Source organism: Vicugna pacos, chromosome 1 (genome assembly GCF_048564905.1).
Source record: "Vicugna pacos chromosome 1, VicPac4, whole genome shotgun sequence".
Taxonomy (NCBI): Eukaryota; Metazoa; Chordata; class Mammalia; order Artiodactyla; family Camelidae; genus Vicugna; species Vicugna pacos.
The window spans coordinates 59,999,741-60,018,904 of NC_132987.1; the positions used below are offsets into that span (position 1 = coordinate 59,999,741).

The following is a 19,164-nucleotide window of genomic DNA, read 5'->3' on the forward strand; positions in this document are numbered from 1 at the left end:
TGAGTTGGTGGAGCCATCAGGCTGGAGCTGTCACCACTTCAAGGAGAGCTACTCTAAAGAGTCACCTGGACCAAGAAAGAAGCTCTTGAATGTTAAGGCACTGAGATCCTGGAGTTGCCTGTTATTGCAGCATCCACTTAGCCTATCCTGACCAATACGCAGAAGTCCAGAAATGGAAGGAAACATCTCAGATCTGAAAAGCACCACAAAGAGAAGGAAACCAGGCAGTGAAGATCGGTATGACGGTTCTCGTGTGTTTGTTTTTCCATCAATGAAATAAGAATTCAAAAAATGATCTTTAACATGTTACAATTCTATGCTATATACCCTCAACTCATTTAACAAATACGTTATCTAAGAAGAAAGATTACCTACACTCCTCCTTCAGCCTCCCAATCTCTTGGCTCATTGCCATCCCTGGGACATTCTCGATTCACAGAACACCTCTAGTACTTTCAGAAGCCAAGAGAAAACACTCTCCTAGGGCAGTGTTCTGCTCCATAGAAAGTATTTTACCAAAAAGATTTTAATTTGTCACCATGATTGGGGAAGTTTTTAATTCCCAAAACTCCAGCTGAATGTTCTAAAAGTCTCATTGCTTAAAAATCACTGAAAATGGTCCCTTTAGTCATCGTTTCTATGCTATATAACCTTGGATATCACATTGCCTTCACAGCTGTTCCTCGTTGCTCTCAAACACCGGGTTGCTGTAAGACACACCCCTGCCACATCCGGGCATGTCAGAGTAGGAGGTCTGGTTTATCGGGGGCCAACTGGGGTCATCTGCCAGGGCTCTCTGCCATATCCGATACTGGCTTTTTGATTGATAGCCAAAACATCTTTTGATTATCATCCACAGGGCTCTATTTTCAATAATGGCCTCCTGAAAAAGAAAAGAGTTACTCTTTACAGTCAGAAACTAAGTCTTTCCAGAGTACAGCCTTCCGTAGACCCTCATGAGGCACCACTGCACTGGCTGCTTCAAGCCAACTTGACAAAGAACTTGAGCCTCAGACAGATCCAAGGTGGTTCCAAGCAATAGATCATGGCCTCTCAAACTTTTTCACTTAAGAAACTCTTTGGGGAGAAGAGAGAGGTACATAGTTTCAAGAATCCAGAAACATAGCTTGAAGTAGTCTGCCTCCAGGATGAAATTTCTTCTGAATCTCATATGTAAATTAAACTTAAAAGCATCCAAATTCTGCAGTCCACTCCTTACCACCTCCACATTTGGTGGGGGAAAGGGTATAGCTCAGTGGTAGTGTGCATGCCTAACATGCATGAGGTCCTGGGTTCGATCCCCAGTACCTCCATTAAAAACTAATGAATAAATAAATAAATAAGCCTAGTTATCCCCCCAAAAGAAAAGAAACAAACTAGAAAAAAGAAAAAAAATTATTAATGTAAATGACATTTAAAATTACTTACTACCAAGTGGTACTATCCCTATAGAAAGATGTGCCACTTATATGATGTGGCTTGGGTGTACCCGGTTCATCACTGCACAGTCATGAACACAGGTAGATAAAATTGGAATGTGGGCCTCAGTCTTGGAATTGGGCAGATCTGGGTTTGAGTCCCAGCTCTGACACCTACTATGGGCAAATTAATTACCCCATCTGAGCCTTAGTGATTAGAAATAATAATTCCTTCCTCTTACGTTCGTCCTAAGGGTTAAACACCTTCCCTCACAATGCAGGGCATGGCTTGGCATGGCTGCCTCCCTTTACCATTCTTCTGAACTATTCATTTAACAAATGGCTGTGCATTGCATTGTGGCCTTATTCACATAAGCCTTCAATCTTCACTTACAAATATTTCACTGCAATGTGTTTTTTTAAGATTACAAAAGTTATGGCTCTTTGGAAACATTTTGGACTGCCATTTAAATCATGAGTTTGACTGAGCCTCGAATACAGCCCAAGTTATAACTTGTAAAACAGAGTGCATCAGAGGTTATCATGTTAATTTCATTTTTTTTAAAATCATATGTTGTCAGAGAGGTTGACCATCTTAGAAGTGATCATGAAAGAAATGAAGAGGAAAAGATGGGGAACCAAGCGTCCCACAGGATTGGAACTGGTTCTGGTGTCTATCAGTGGTGTCTTTGCCAAACTGAGTTAATTCTGTAGGATTCTACAGGCAACTTTGCTAGAGATAATAGTTTCCTAAAATCCACCCCTCTTTGACATCTGAATCTGCTGCCCATGGAAATGACAGAGAACAACTAGCCTGAATATTCCTCTAAAAACTGATCATCTGCTGACAGGCTGTTAAACGTCCACACAGCCATCTCATCTGCATCTTGCCAACCTCAGGGATCACCTCGCCAGACCTGTTACTCCACTTTCCCACAGCAAGATTGTTTGTCCTTAATTAACAAAAGAACAATAGTTCTCCTTAGAGCTGGGATAAGGAGGATCATAGGTATCCAATGAAAGATTTTATAATCTAACTCACCTCCAGGAAATCTTAGCAGGATTTAGACAAAACAGATGAACATACACACACAGAGAAAGATTTGAGGGCTCTATACCATGTCCTGAGCTTTTCTACAGTTCTAGAAGTAGGATGATCTGTATTGCTTTGTTGCCCTACAAGGAAACCACTGAGCGATGATCTGTCCTGTCACTCTACATTGTACATTAAATGCAGAACTAGAAACAAAAAGGAATGCCTTGATGAGATACCATTTCTTAAAATAAACAAACGAAAACTTCATTATACGAGCTCTTCTGATTGGCTGTTCAAGTAATTCATATGTATATGAATAAACACATAAGTAATAAAAAGAGAGGGGTTAAAGCTATCCACGTTAGCTCCCCTGCCTGTTAGCAGGAGGTTAGATTATGAGACTCAGCAAAGTAAGGATAAGGTCTCACTCAAACCTGTTTCATGAGTATCAAACTACCCTCTCCGTCTGCTGGGGGTGGGCAGGCTCACTTCTTACATTTAACAATTGAATAAGCCTTTACCCAGCTCCTATGAGAATAAAGCAGGGTTTCAGGTGCTATGGCTACTGAGACGACTTCTTGCCACCATAGTTTAATGGCAAGCGAAGAAAGAAATTTATACCCAAATAACGATAATGCTTGTCCTCTTTCTCCCTGTAGATTGTGATTGTGAGCTCTACCCCTCCGCCATTCTCCCTTTCACATCATGCCGTAGGACATAGCACTTGTTCAACAAGTGCTTGTGGAAAAAATGAATGAGAAAATGATTGAGAGATACAAAGTAAGGAATGGTAAGTACCACAAGAGATAATGTAATAATGATAGCTGATATTTACTAAGCACTGTGCTTTTTACTGTTCACATTTCACGGTCACAGTAACCCTATGAGATAAGGTACCATTATTATCATCATTTTACAGATGAGGAAACAGAGATGCAGAGAAGTGCAGTAACTTTAACCAAAGTCAGATAGCAGGAAAGGGTGGAGCCAGGACTCACACCCAGGTAGACTACTCCCCAGTGTATACTCTTAACTGCAAATATACTGGCAGTAGAATGGCTTCCTGCTGGGGGAGTATGGCACACTTTGCTGCTTGATTACCCTACAGCCCATTCCTCTCAGCTTTTCTCTGCCCACCTAAAAAGAAAACAAAAAAATCATAAACAGTCTGAGCCAATCTGTCTAACTTTTTGGTATAGATCCACTTCCCCAGAATACTTTTCTTCTAAAGATGAAGATGAGATACAGTCCTCAGCAATGAGACATAGGAGGAAACCTGTTGGTGGGCTGCGAGACATTTTTTTGCTCCCTGATAAAAAGTTTATACTTGAGGAGAAAAAGCTTGCTGGTGCCTCATCTCCCACATTTTTTCCTGCACTGAAAACAGAATGCCCAGAATGGGAAAACAGAATGGGAGCTAGCTGGGTACCATAAGCAACAACCACAAACACAAAAGGTCAGCCTCTAAGGATGGTGACACAGAAGAATGGTGGAAGAACGTGGATCCCCAAGGATGTCACAGAGTCACTAAACTAGACCTGAAGCCATTCACCTCCAATCTTCTTGTAAAGTGAGTCAATAAATATCTATATTGTTTAAGCCACTGTTAACTGAACTTTGTTACTTGCCTAACTGATTCAGGCATCAGGAAAAATTCATGAACAGGATAATGCTGTGCCATAGAGAATGGAACGGCATTTCAGTATGCAGAAATGGAGAAAGATGTTCTAGACAGGAAATGATGTGACTGTGGACAACAACAAGATATATACATAAGGTTATCCCATAAAGGATGAGGACCATCTTCCTGCAACTCCATAAAGGACTCCCATGGTGATGCTCTATTATTAATTTGGTTGCTTTGGAGAGCATATGGTTTAGCATAGAACTTCTCAGTGTGGTCCCGGAGTCAGCTGCATCAGAATCACCAGGTAACATATTAGAAACAAAAGCTTGTGTACAACTACAGACCTACTGAATCAGAAATGCTGGGGCAGGGCTGGACAATCTGTGTTTTAACAAGCCCTCCAGGGGTTCTGATACCCACTGTGGTTTGAGAAGCCCTTAGGAATGAGAAGTGAGATGCTCCTTATCCTAATTCTGTCCTGTTCTGCCACCAGCTCCTGTGCAACCTTTACCCTGCTTAGTAAGGAAGGTTCCTTGAGCTTCTGCCTATAAAATACCGCAGGGAAGTCAGCCTCCAGGAGCTCTCAGCTCCCCATGAGTCGCCCCTCACTGGAACAAGCCTAAGCTTGTAGCTGAGAGCAGGAACAGGGACAGGTGCAGTCTTATAGCTCATCTCTCCCGCGAAATGGATGCCTTTTCTGCGACACCCCGCCCCCAAGAGTAGGCTTAAAGAAATGGAGATTGTATCTAACAGCACTGAAGGAGGAGAGAGTGAACCACGTAGCAAGGGAAAGGAGAAATACAAGTTCGTTTTACTGAGGAAATGGAGCATAAAGAATAAACGTGGGAAAAGCACACTATGAATCTCATTTCCCATCTGTAAAGTGAAAATGATACAAGTTGTTAAGTGAAAGAAGTCACACACAAAAGGCCATCTATTGTATGATCCCCTTTATATGGAATGTCCAGAATAGGCAAATCCATAGGGACAGAAAATAGATTAGTGGTTGCTATGGGGTGAAGGAGGAAGAAAGGGAAATAAGGAGCAACTGCTAATGGGTACAGGGTTTCTTTCGGGGAGATGAGAATGTTCTGGAATTAGTGGTGGTGGTTGCACACTCAGCAAACATACTAAAAATGACTGAATTGGATACTTTCAGAAGGTGAATTTTATAGTAAGCAAATCACATCTCAATTTCAAAAAAATAAATTGAGTTGAGTCTTTATTTGTGAATTACAGAAAAAAATAGGACCTTGTTCCATTCTCCCCAGCTCCACTTCACAGATAAGAAAACTAATGCCTTGCTTGGAATTCATCAGAGAGAAACACCATTGCTCACATTGCCAAGGAAGGGAGCCCCTTGCACTGTTGATCCTCCTCAGCTAAACCTCTTCCTTTTCTAGACTCCCAAAGAATGGCTCCACCACCCCAACCAGTGATCAGCAAACTGAGGACACTTACCTCCACAATAAGGGACACGATGAAATTGGAGCTGAGCATAACGACGATGTAGAGCCTCCACAGGGCAGGCGTGCAGAGCAGCTGGTGGGAAACGGAGAAGCACAGTCAGTCTGAAGACACAGATGATGCTGCAAAAATGTTCATGCATTCACGGTGTGCATTTTCGTAGGTTACAAATTACTGGTGTAACAGATGCATCATGTATGTACAGGTATGTGTTACCTTGAGATACAGATACATACTTTCATACATGTAAGTTTTCTATGCATGACTGCACAGAAAATGTGGAAGGGTTGCATTCAATGGTTGCGATGATCTGGGGACTCTGTAGCTTTCTTTTATCTCCCTTTCTTTCTTTTTCCTCTGTAACTGCAAATTTTTCTAAAATAAATTTGGTCACTTTGCAGTAAAAAAAGTAAAAGTGGTTTTTTGTTTGCTTGCCTTGTTTTCTTATGAGGGAATACAGGACTGTGGCTCTATCCCCAGGAAGCTCTGAGGGTACACGTGTCAAACCTCCACACTGGGCAGCATTGCCCTCTTCCCTCTGGTGCCACATCTCCTTTCAGCTGAACCCTGCTTTTGAGCCCTGGGTCAGGGCTTCACCCCCACGGCTGTGCGTAGAGCTGCCCAGGCTGTGCGTACAGCTGCCCAGGCTGTGCCATCATAAGGGCACTTGCCAGTGGAGCAATCAGGGCTGAATTCAGCTGTCACGACCTGTCTCTTTCCCCACTTTCTCTGTATCTTCCCTGATCCTTCCCCAGGCATGTGATATATATGATATATACGTATGTTGAATGGATGAATGAGTGAAACGAAGCCGGGCGCACTTTTTTTGTACCTGGCACTGCCTCATGTATTGCCTTATACATCAGTGGGAGTGAAAACTGTTACAATTCTATGCTGGGAGGATCAACCAAAGGGCTAAAACTCCAATGGCTATGCTCAGACTCTACCACCACGTTCACCTTAAGGCCACACTTCCCCTGGGCCCCTCATAGCTAATAACCGAGGAAAGCAGGGCTTCTAATCACACACATTCTTGTGGGACACTAGACACCTCTGATGGGCAACTTTAGCCTTGACTTCCTTGGACTCGCGTGGCAGTCCGAAACTGCTCATGCAGTCCTCCTTCCTGCCCTCTGTCCTTCACGAGGGTCAGACCCACATCCTAGCATGGTGCCCTCCCCAACTCCTCTGGCCTCCTAACCTTTTCCCCCCATAGATAATTCCTCCAATACCTGTCTTACACTTCACTTCAGCATCTCCATCTCAAAAGACTTGGACAAATGTAATAGTTTCCTACTATTTGGGTAAAAACGTGGCTGAAAATACATATAAGGAATATATTCATACATAAGTATAATGTATCTCTAAAAGTGTGTAAAATAAATTGGGGTTATCAGTTGTCTCTAGAGAGGGGAACTTGGAGTTGGGGAACAAGGATGGGAGGGAGGTTCTCACTACATAACTTCTCTAACTTTAGAATTTTAAATCATGTGAATGTTTTCTCTGTTTGAAAAAATTCATGCATTTTTAAGTGAGGAATAACTAGGCTGCCAAGTAGCATGATCCCATTTAAAATAACTAGACTTCATAAATCAGTCAAAGGAACATTTATAATACATGGATTTTCAAAGATCAAAGGTTATAGTCCATAATGTTATCATTTTCCTTGCCTACATATTTACATGTTCTAAATGCACTCATAATTTTATGTAATAATAAGAAAAATAACTATTTTTAAGGTAAGCAATAAGTCTTTGCAGAATCTTTTGAAGTCATGCTGACAATGACTCCACACATCAGTTCCCTCCACACCAAATACATTCCTTATTTTGTTATACCAGAGGACCCAGCTCTCCTGTAGAAGTCTTCTCTATTAAAGAGTGTAACTAAATCCAACATGTCTTAACCTTAACTTTGGCAGGGCTAAGAAGTTTTAATTCATTTAGAAGACTAGTGGGCAAAGATTCTTTTTATCTCCATGAGTACTTAATCTAATTCATGAATACAACTACACTGTTAATCACAGCAATACAATTACAAAAATGAAAAACTGAATGTAGACATCAGTTTGGATGTCAAACTTCACCATGGGTTTGTGAAGGTGTTGCTGGTTTGGAATGCACTATGTAATCCAAATGCTTGTCTACATTTAGGAAGCTGATGTGCAATGATGAGTCAGTCACTGTCTTTATGTGCCACTCACTATGCCAGGCACTGGTAATACAAGAAGGAATAAGACAGGATCTTGGCCTTCATGTGAAACTTATCTTTGAGATGGAGAAGCAGACAGGCAACTTCACAAAGAACTAAGAGCTCAGTTTTTCTATCATCCCTTCTGTACTTCATTTATTGGTCTAAAGGGTAGTTAGCAATGATTAAATCAAATTCAAAAGAACAGATTAGAGGAATTAAAATATGTATATTTTCCCTTGCTTGAATATGTAAAATTACTGTCTCTTACAGAGTTTCAAAGTTGTCTTAAAATTAGAAAATTTAAGGGAGTTTATGAGTTTCAAAATACGAATCTTTTAAAGAAAGTTCCATAGACATACAGAAAAGCATGTTTTTAAGGAGTTAAAAAAAATGTAAATACAGATTTGAGAACTAACCCAAAAGTGTTATAGGCAAAACTGTTTTAAACAGCTTCAAAACAAAACCATTTAGAGGAAAATTCTCTCACATTTGGAAGAGAAGATGTATAAATAGAATTTCCAATCTTACAGGGATCTTTGAAAAGAAAAATGTTCAATGTGTTTGAAATACTTAGTCAAGATTGGACAGAATTTTATTTCCTGATCAGCTTAAATAAAAAAGTATGAATAAACTCAGCATTCTTTTTAACCCTATCATCTCAAAAGAGTAATTGGTGTCAAGAATTCATGTCAACTGTAATTGTGACTTGCTTTTTGAAGTCAGGATGTTATATAACTACAAAATCTCATCATATCCCAGAAATAAAACTTACATCCAAACGCCTATATAAGTCTGGAAAATCAGCAAATAGAATGAATAGACACACACCCAGCTGTACGGCCAGTACAAGGACAAATATATCTGAGGAAATAAGAACACAAACTATCATTTAGATAAATCTGAGTACAGAGTGTTACACTTATTGATAGACGTATTTTAGATTAACACTGATTAAATTTACTTGATTTCTACTCCTAACACAGCATAAAAGATGAAGAGTACTCATTTCTATGCAATGGTCTCACCTCTGCAATGTCTATGCCTGTCCTTGAGGTAAGTGGAAATTTTGACATGCATGTTATATGTTTCAATTAATAAAAATGGGAACTATATATAGGGTAACATTGGCAAAATACATTTTCAATAAATGCCTTGAAGACAGCCAGATATCTGCATCTCTTTCATGCAAATCATCTGCCTCAAATCCTTCTCTGGAAAAAAGAAGGGCTGAAATTAAACAAATGTTTAAATTGCAATTATGTGAAGGTCACATTCGACTGCTTCGTCATCCCAAGAAGAAGAGTAAAAAAACTTTCTCCGAACAGATTTTTATGACGATATTAATTCTTCAAATTTTTCTTCTAAATTTTCCCAATTAGAGGAATGGCGATGCTATATAAATAAAAGTCTCAAAGGCTAATCAGGTCACCCACTTCTCCTAACACACACCTCCACCCCCAGCCCAGAGTGTAACGAGGTGACAGGTACTTTGGCCAAGAGCCTCAATAATCTTCTATAGTCAGGTTCCTCCAGGCTGGACTCACTCCCAGAACTGCCAACCACACAATGCCACCCTGACCATCTTATACACAGCAGGAGACACTTCCAACTGAGTACTGTGACCCTTCTCCCTACTTCCTCCAAGATGAATTCTGACAAGTACTGACAAAGTGGAGAAATGTGTCTTCCTCATCTGGAGTGATCCCATGAGAAGACACCTAAATTTCAAGTGAAGGAAAAAGGTGGATTAAGAAGCCCTAGTATTAATGCAGCTTTGAAGGAGGTAGAAAGGGACCAGAAATGAGACTGCATATGTTTTACAGAGCCCTGGAGTGGAAGTCAGGAGACCCTAGATGCACCAAGTCCGAAAGTGCTCCTTAAGTGACCCAGGCTTGTCCTCCTCTCTGATGACCTCTCACCTCTGATCTGGTACAGTCCTACTCACAGTTTCTGTAGGTGGGCTGCCTGAATGGTTTTCCTTTAGAGAAGACAAGAGCCACAATGATGCAATTGATTGTTCCCAAGAACCATATAGTAGTATTCTCAAAACTTGGGAAGTCACCGTTACTTCCATTCTTTTCTGGAGCAGTTGGAGAAACGGTGAACTTTGAGATGGTTTCATTTCGCATCGTGCAGGCACTAAAAAGGAAACCAAAGAAACTGATGAAGAAGGGAGATGGCAAGCCCTTATGAAGCATTTGTATCCACACAACTGCATGTCCTCAATGCTTTTATAATTGCCTACACTTTGAGAAAGAATATACTGAAAAGTAAGAAGAAAGAAACCAGCATGTATAGAGCTATATTTTGGGTAGATAGACAGATGATGATGATGATAGAAGATAGAAGATAGATAGATAGATAGATAGATAGATAGATAGATAGATAGACAGACAGACAGATAGATAGATAACAAATTCAGCAAGTTATATATTCAATAAATTGGGCACCGATCATGTGTTAAGGCTATTTGGGAGAAAAAGACATAAGTAAGTCATGATTATTCCTTCTATTTGCTTAAGATCTCTGAACATTTACAAGCAGAATGACTGTATAATTTTATCATCAAACAGGCATAGATGTGAATGTGAAAGGGAAGAATTAATCATTTCATTGGGATATCAGACTTAGACTAGGGCTGCCTAGCCGAACTATAATGCATGGTCACCCTAGATATAAAAGATGGACATGGTTTATTATCATACAAGATGAGCAAAGACATGTGTCAATGAATGATACCACCAAACTGTGCTACAGAGAAGAGAAGATGACTGGAAAATTGCCAAGGGCCTTAAGGAAGCCAAAGCTTTTGGCAGAATGAAGATCCTTTTGCCTCTCATCATAAGGGCCGGACGATGTTTGACAGAAATTAGGACGTGAGAAGCTGGAAACGAGGCTGTGATCATACCTGTGCATCTCCATGGAATACCAAGGCTGCCTCTGTACCAGAATGAAGCCCACAATGTGCATGGCCAGGCTGAGAAGAATGTTGAAAATCACAGAGAGTAGCAGAGGTGGGGAGATCAGCCGTCCTGCAGGTCTGAAAGGCACCAGCTTGGGATAGGCACCATTCAAATTCACTAGAAAATAAATTCAAACTTTTATGTACGAGAACAGGAAAATGTTGTATTCTTCACCAGAAGAATGGTGTAACTTCTTGGACCCACATATCTTAGAAAATTGGTAAATTGAAATACATTTGCAGGGAACACAGCAATGAATGAATTCAAACTCAAGCCATATGAGGAACTCTTAAGAGAGCAGACATAGAACAACCAGAAGATGCCTTTCCCCCTATTAAATAGAGAAAGACTATTAAATTACAGATGAAATGAACACTCTCATACATTGCCTGTGGAAACATAAATTGACACAAAAATACCTTCCACAGGGCAATTAAGCAATAAATAGAGAGACTAAAAAATGTTCATAACTTTTGACGTATTTATTCCACTTTCAGAAATTTTTCCTAAGCTAAAAAATCAGATTTAGAAAGATGTTCATCACAGCATCATCTACAGTAAATTATGGTACACCTCTACAATGAAACAATGTGGAGTCACTAAGAAGTAATGCTTTCAAATACAAAATTACAAAGTAAGGATTGACATCAGCAAAATGGTAGATTAGGCAGCTCCAAAATCCCATACTTCCACAGAAACACTGAAGAACATGCAGAAACAATCAGAATCAACTTTGTCAGAACTCTGAAAAACAGACACAGATTTACAGCAACCAAGCAAAATGCAGAGTCAAGAAAAAGACAACTTAAAAATGGGAGGATAGGGGTGGAGAGTGTAGCTCAAGTGGTAGAGTACATGCTTGGCTTGCATGAGGTCCGGGGTTCAATCCTCAAGACCTCCATTAGATACATAATTAAATAAATGAACTTAATTACCCCCCCAAAAAAATGAAATTAAAAACTTTTAAAAAATGAGAGGAAAGCTGTGTGGCATTTTTACTTGCCCCAGCCTCTCTCTCTCCTTAGCTCAGTGGCAATCTTGAAGATGGGTGTCTGCATTCCCAGTGGGGGACCCTGGTGCCTGGTTACAAAAGGGAAAAACTAGACTATATCCACAAATGATTGTGTATGTCTGTCCTATCCTGTCTAGGGGCTACCTGAAGGACTGGTGCAAGGTGCTCACCTCTGCGTCACCTAATACAAAACTCACTCCGGGTGGAAGAGCAGCATACATTCCTTGAAAACACTGTAAGGCTAACAACAAACTACCCACAGTCGCCTAGAGCTAAAGACTACAGTTGAGACATAAAATAACCATCTGAAGACTAGATAGAAAAGTTAAGGAACATTTGTTTAAAAAATCATTGTATTCAAAAGTACCTGTGTATGTTGGGGAACATAGAAAGCCGTGTGCATGCCCAGGGCAAGATGTAGGCTCAGAAAAGACCAGAAAAGACCAGGAAAGACCCTCAGTTTTCAGCCCTGGATGATCGCTAGACTCGGCACAAGCGTGGCTAAGTGCTGAAGAGCCCGGCACAGAGCCAATCTGCAAAGACTGGGACAGGTATTTCTGTATTCCTGTTTTTAAATTCTTGGAATTCAATGGAATCTCTGTCAAAACACTAGCTGAACAGAAGCTAAAGCAACAGAGATTTTAGTGACCACACATGACAACTGATACGACCTTTGCAAAAATAGTTTAGAAAAGTTACTAAATAAATGGATTACTACAGTCTTCAAAAAGCAGCCAAATATCAAGCCCTGGGGAAGGGAGAGAATCTGATTTCCAGAGTTACAGCATTATAATATTTAATGGAATAAAATAAATTGACAGAAATAAATTCTGAGGAAACACAGACATTGGACTTACTGGGCGAAGACTCTTAAAAAAAACTGTCTAAAATATGCTCAAAGAACTAAAGGAAATCATGGACAAAGAACTAAAGGAAACTAGGAAAATAATGTGTGAACAAAAGGAGGATAACAACAAAGAGAGAGGAATTTTAAAAAGAAGCCAAAAGACATTCTTTTTAAAGAATCTTTTTTTAAGACACATGCACCCCGGTGTTCACAGCAGCACTATTTACAATAATAGCCAAGATATGGAAACAACCTAAATGTCCATCAACAGATGAATGGATAAAGAAGATACATATATATATATATTTATCTATATCTATCTATCTATCTATCTATCTATCTCTATCTATCTATCTATCTATCTATACTGGAATATTACTCAGCCATAAAAAAGAATGAAATAATGCCATTTGCAGTAACATGGATGGACACAGAGATTATCACTAAATGAAGTAAATCAGACAGAGAAAGACAAGTATCATAAGATGTCACTTATATGAGGAATCTAAAAGAAAAAATTATACAGATTTTATTTATAAGCCCAAAATAGACTCACCAACATGGAAAACAAGCTCTGGTTACAAGGGGGGAAAGGCAGAGGGAAGGGACAGATTAGGAGTCTGGGATTAACTGATATACATTATTATATATAAAATAGATAAATATTAAGGAACTACTGTATAACCCAGGGAACTATACTCAATTTCTTGTAATGAGCCATAATGGAAAAGAAACTGAAAACATATATATATATGTATGTATTTATTATATGTATAACTAATTACTTTGCTGTGCACTTGAAACTAACATTGTAAACTGACTACACTTCAATAAAAATAAGAATAAAAAAAGATACACAACAAGGTTTCACTGTACATCACAGGGAACTATATTCAGTATCTTGTAATAACCTATAATGAAAAATAATGTGAAAAGGAATATATATGTATATATGTATAACTGAATCACTATTCTATACACCAGAAATTAACACAACATTTTAAACTGACTATACTTCAATTTAAAAAGTCTGAAAAAAAAAAGAATCCTTTTTTATAACTTCTATCTCTTTATTGGCATACTCATTTTGCCCAGTAAAGGTAACTACTGGGGTGAATATAAAAGCAAATATTATTACGTTTTTGTTTTTTTAACTCCACTTTTTATTTCTACATGATTTAAAAGACAGATGCATAAAAAATAATTATATTTATGTTATTGGGCACACAAGAGATAAAGACGTAACCTGTGACAACATAAAAAAGGGAGACAGGGCTATAAAGTGGTAGAGTTTTTGCCTCCTACTGAAGTTAAGGTACCAATTCGAACTAGATTGTTATAAATTAAGCATGTTATATGTAATTCCCATGATTATATTATGTAATAATTTTAAAAAGTTACAGCTAACATCACACTGAAGGGTAAGAGACTGAAAGCTTTCCTCCTAAGATAAGGAACAAAACAAGAACGCCCGCTTTCACCACTGCTATTCAACACTGCCTTGAAGGTTTTGCCTAGCACAATTAGAGAAGGTAAAGAAACAAAAGTCATCCATTCAAATCAGAAGAAAGAAAACGATCTCTATTCACAAGTCCTATATATTGGAAATTTCAAGGAATTCACAAGACAGCTGCTGGAAGTAATAAATGACTTCAGTTATGTTGCAGGATACAAGGTCAACACATAAAAATCAGTCGTGTTTCTATACACTAGCAATGAATATTTTTAAAAGGAAATTAAAAAAATTCTATTTTCAATGGCATCTAAAAGAATAAAATACCTAGGAGTAAATTCAACCAAAAAGGAGAAAAATCTGAAAATTACAGAACTTTGTTGAAAGAAATTAAAATAAGACATAAGTAAATGGAAATACATCCAAAGCTCATGGATTGGAAGGCAGTATTTTAAGATATCAATACTACCCAAAGTGATCCTCAGATTCAATGCAACGTTTATCAAAATTCAAATGACATTTTTTGCAGAATGGAAAAGTTGATTCTCAAATTCACATAGAATTGTCAAAACAATCATAAAAAGGAACGATGTTGGAGGACTTACATTTTTTGATTTCAAACTCACTCCAAAATAGTAAGCAAAAAAAAAAAAAAAAAAAACAGCGTGATACTGACATAAGAACAGAATTGAGCGTCCAGCAATAAACATAAATCTACAGGAAAGGAATTATTTTTTCCCATTTATGTATTTCAAGTGCCTGTTAGAGTAAATAGTACAAACTAGACACTCATTAAATGTGTAACAATTTTGTGGAATATCAAATCCAGTAGAGTAAAGCATTGCTTGGGCATGTTAAGCGTCTGCCCTGTTAAATATCCAAGATTGGATGCTGAGTAGCTGCATTTCCAGAACTCAGGATAGACATCAAGGCTAGAGATATAAATTTGGGATTCATCAGCATATAAATGACATTAAAGCCACAGAATTGGTTGAAATCACTTAGGGAGATGGTGCAGATGCAAAGGACAAGAGAATCAAAGAACAAGCTCTGGAACATTCTAAAAGTCAGAGCACAGGCAAAGGAGCAGAGGCCAACAACAGAGATGGGGAAGGTGTATTCATTAAAGGGCTAGATAATTCGGGAGTGTGTGGCATCACAAAAGCCAAGAGAAGAAGCCTTTTGAGGAAGGAGAGTGCTGTTGAGAGATTCCAGCACAACGAGGAAGGAGACATGATCATTACTGTTGACAGCAGGGAAGTCCCTGGTGGCCTTGACCAGAACAGCGTCGGGGAGGTGGCAGCAGAGACAGGAGCTGTTCTCTTTGAATATGTTCTTCGAAAGCAGAACTTTTGAACATGTTTTTTCAAATGATAAGTTGGTGTGAGAGCGGTTAAGATTATGATGAGAAGGTACAAGATGAGATAGTGTGAAAGCAAGACCACGAGGTATGTGGAAAAGGCAGCTTAAGACTGGTACTTCTGAATGTGTCAGTACTGTGTACCCTCCCAGCCAGTGGTGGTTGGAGCTGGCTCATATGGGTTCACAAAGGCCAGTCGCTGCTAAGTTTGTGAGCCAGTTATTAAACAAAGCCGTTATTAAAAGAAAATTATATAAAGTTGCAATTAAATATCTTAAAAGTAAAGGTAATAAATACTCAAAATTGACAGCATCCTAACTATTTTACTACATTTTAGCATTATCTATGTTCTTACAGTTAATAATGGCAATTCAACTTAAGTGTATGTTACGTATGTAACATAGCCATCATATCAAGAACAATTTTTTTAACTGAGGAATTATTTTTCCAGCTTTCAAGAACCAAGCTTGCAAATAAGCATATAAGTTGCTCATATGACTGATGACTGATTAAAGTTTCAACATGAGTCTTTGTTATTTTGCTCATTCAGGTAAAGAAAGACGTCAACCAACATTCACGTTAGAACTGATTCAGTCATCAATCGCAACCATATGTTGACAATGGATAGAGGGGTTTGGCAAAACTCAGTGAAAACATTCTGTAAGAATCAGTTGGCTGAATGGAATCTGCAAGAAAGCAATTATTTTATTATTATTTGAAAATTGCCCTCTACATATTTTTCTTTTCAGTAAAGCTTATAATACACTCATGTGCATACATATACAAACATTTGGGGCAGAGGGAAGCCAATTGCTAAATATTTTCTGGCATACCACTGCCTTCCACCAAATACAGCGCAGGGTCAGTATCCAAATTCATGCCCTTGAATGTTAGAATCTGGCTGAGTGACATGAAATGGCAATAGAGTTAGAGATGGCAAGTGGGCAAAGCGGAGATACACAACTATTTGGGAAGTTTGAGAATAAAGGGGAGAGAAGCTAGTGATGGGTTTGAGGTCGAGGAAAAGCTTTTAAAGAAAGAAAATACAAAAATATATTTGTATGCTGATGATGAAGAAAGAGATTACTACAGGAACACAATCCTTGAGAAAGCAGGATCGGGTAGGGTTAAAAGTACAAGTGGACCTGCGGGCATTTATATGTAACAGAAAAGCAAAGAATACGATAAAGATGACGGTTAGTGGATGGGTTGGGGAAAAAAAATCCCATAGCAGGGAAACTGGGGAAACAATTCATATATTAGTTAAGAGGTGGGAAGTGGGAGTGGCGCATTGGCAAGATTACCTTTAATCTCTATTCTAAATCCTGAGAGGCTAGGGTTGGACATGGAACCATAAAAGCCATTTAGCTTCTATAAATTGGGCACATTTGGACCATAACTATACCTAAAAGCACACTGAAGTCAGCATTCCTGATTTTCAAGGTGCTTTTTTTTCATTTTAAATGTTTCGTGACCATTTATGGAAGCTCTATATTTTATGGAGAACAGCAGAACAGCTAGCCAGCTTCTCCTTTGCTAACTCTTTCAACACATGAAAATGAAGATTCCATTTCCTCTTTCTCTGTATGCTCTACCACTCTGGGGAATAAGTCACTACTGTGGCAGGCTCTGCCCCTCCTGATGGACAACCCTAGCCAGGCAGAGGGAGGCATGAGGAAGGAAGCACCTCTGAGAAGAAGGCTTAAAAAAATGTCTTACTTGTTACACCAATTAGAGTTGTAATGGCCAGATCCTGGAACAGAAACTGGTAATTTGAAAGGCTGTTTGTCTCCTGAAAATAAAAAGGAAAATGGTTCAAAAAAAATGTTACGACCTTCTGGATGAACTTTGACATCAACTGCACTCATTTTCTCACAGCAACATAGGATTTCCAAGCAAATTACCAAGGAGATGGTGTGGTCAGGGGTCTGGTCATGTTGGCAGGGGTATCAAAAACAAGCCTGCAAACCCCTCTCTAACCAGGAGGGCCACTGCCATGTGCTTTTGGGGCTGGTCCTTTGAGCACAGATATCATCCCTTATTGAGGGGAATATCTCATTCTACCAGATTCATCTCTGCTCTCTTTTCTACCTGTTTGCAGAAAAGTTAGGGTTTGGTCTGGCATAAACAAAAGAGTGTGTTTCCAAGTGTAAGTGACAAATGTGTGATCTTACCTAAATCTCACCAATGGAAAATGAGAATAACTGAGCTCACTATTTGCATTATTTGGTGGTAGTAGAAAGTCCTAATAAAGCACCTTGATATTCTTGAAAGAAAAACGTTCAGGTCTTACTGATTTCAAACAACGTGCTTCCTTGCCCTCCTCCACCACCCCTTAGTGTAAAAGAGCTAATGATGACCCATGTTTAACTCTACTTTTGAGCATGAGTTATTGGGATTCCAAAATAGGGCCATATTTCTATAAAAAGCCTCTTCTATTCCAGCTTATTCATCAGTGAGCAGTAGAAGACTTATATAATCTGGAAATAACAGAAGTAAAATCTTCAACCTTCAAGAGGGCAAGACATGGAGATGAACCTGGGTATCTTCAGCACAAATGGAATCTCCTTTCTCAGTGTAAGTTAATGGAAGAGGCCCATAGGTTAAGTTCACAGACACTACATGTATCTTTCCTCCTTTTCTATTTTGTTAAATAGAAAAAGCCATCAAAAGATCTGTGTACTCTGTGGGGTATGATATGGCAATTTTCAAATCCTTATATTCAGGGAATCAGTGACATGCTGATTTATACTAGTTCATAAGAGTCAATTGCTAAATTTTCAGGGGTTTTGTGAATTGGCTGTGAAACACAGCCAATATAAAAAATTAAATTATACAAATTTACTATTATATAAATTGTGATAAAAAATTAAGTTAGTAAATACTCAAAACTTCACATTTCCTCATCATTTGCCTGCATTTTGTTTTGCCGTTATCTATGGTCTTGAGGTTACCTACAACTTTTGTATCTATATGATGCAACCACTATTGAAAGGCATACTACTGGACGTGTCTTTCCAACTCCATGTTCAGGGACACCAGGGAGATACCTGGAAACCAGCCATGGTGGACATATTTATACCATTGAAATTGGCAAGTATTAAGAATCAGGGTTTGTCTTTCCAGGGAGAGCCAGTTATGTAACATTTAGCAGCACCCTCGTCAGAGAAGCATCTCCTTAATGAATGATGTGCTAAGGCAGAGCCACACTGGGGTTGGGAAGCTGGAGACCTAGCCCAGGCAAGCAAAAGCAACAACGAGAGAGAAAGGTTACGTTCAGTTCTGATCCTGGGCTACAATTAGATAAAAAGCTTCTGTCAGAGACTCAGAAGAGTTGACACCAACAAGTTTTCCTGAGTACATCAGTCTATTTCTAATTTACTTTCAAAAAACTTCAAAGGTCATTTTAGAGGGGCTGTTGGTGCTCGAAATATCTCAATGGCACACTTTGTTTAAGATGCATCTCGAACTGAGAGTGACTGCTACTTGTTTTAGGCTTCACTAACCAAGAGGCTAGGTCCCAAGTCATACCCAGTAGAGCAGCAGAACACCGATATACTGAATCATGCTGTACAGAGCCATGTACTTAAACATGCAAAATGATGTAACGAGAGCTGCACGTCCTTCCCTGTGTGAGAAAAGAAATGAGAAAGGAATGAAATGAAAGCACTGGGAGGAAATGAGGTCAGTTATTCTGTGCTGTTCAGCTGAGCTCAGGAGAAAAAAGTTGAAAGCCTGATTATTCGATTGTTTGTCTGACAGACCAGACAACCTTGAGCCAGTGGGAG

The 19,164-nt window shown here is 39.0% G+C and overlaps 1 protein-coding gene across 1 annotated transcript in view; it reads right to left on the bottom strand.

Moving 5' to 3' along the window:
- Positions 1 to 240: 240 nt before the first annotated feature.
- The window catches only part of ATP13A4 (ATPase 13A4), a 116,209-nt gene continuing 97,285 nt past the window's right edge, over positions 241 to 19,164 (bottom strand). Inside the window, exons 24-30 of the mRNA XM_015236588.3 lie at positions 18,908 to 19,004; positions 17,096 to 17,168; positions 10,650 to 10,821; positions 9,687 to 9,880; positions 8,514 to 8,602; positions 5,543 to 5,623; positions 241 to 883 (exon numbers count right to left, since the gene is read on the bottom strand). Of these exons, the coding sequence (XP_015092074.2) occupies positions 671 to 883; positions 5,543 to 5,623; positions 8,514 to 8,602; positions 9,687 to 9,880; positions 10,650 to 10,821; positions 17,096 to 17,168; positions 18,908 to 19,004 (919 nt within the window). The 3' untranslated portion in view covers positions 241 to 670. The remainder of the gene's footprint in view (positions 884 to 5,542; positions 5,624 to 8,513; positions 8,603 to 9,686; positions 9,881 to 10,649; positions 10,822 to 17,095; positions 17,169 to 18,907; positions 19,005 to 19,164) is intronic.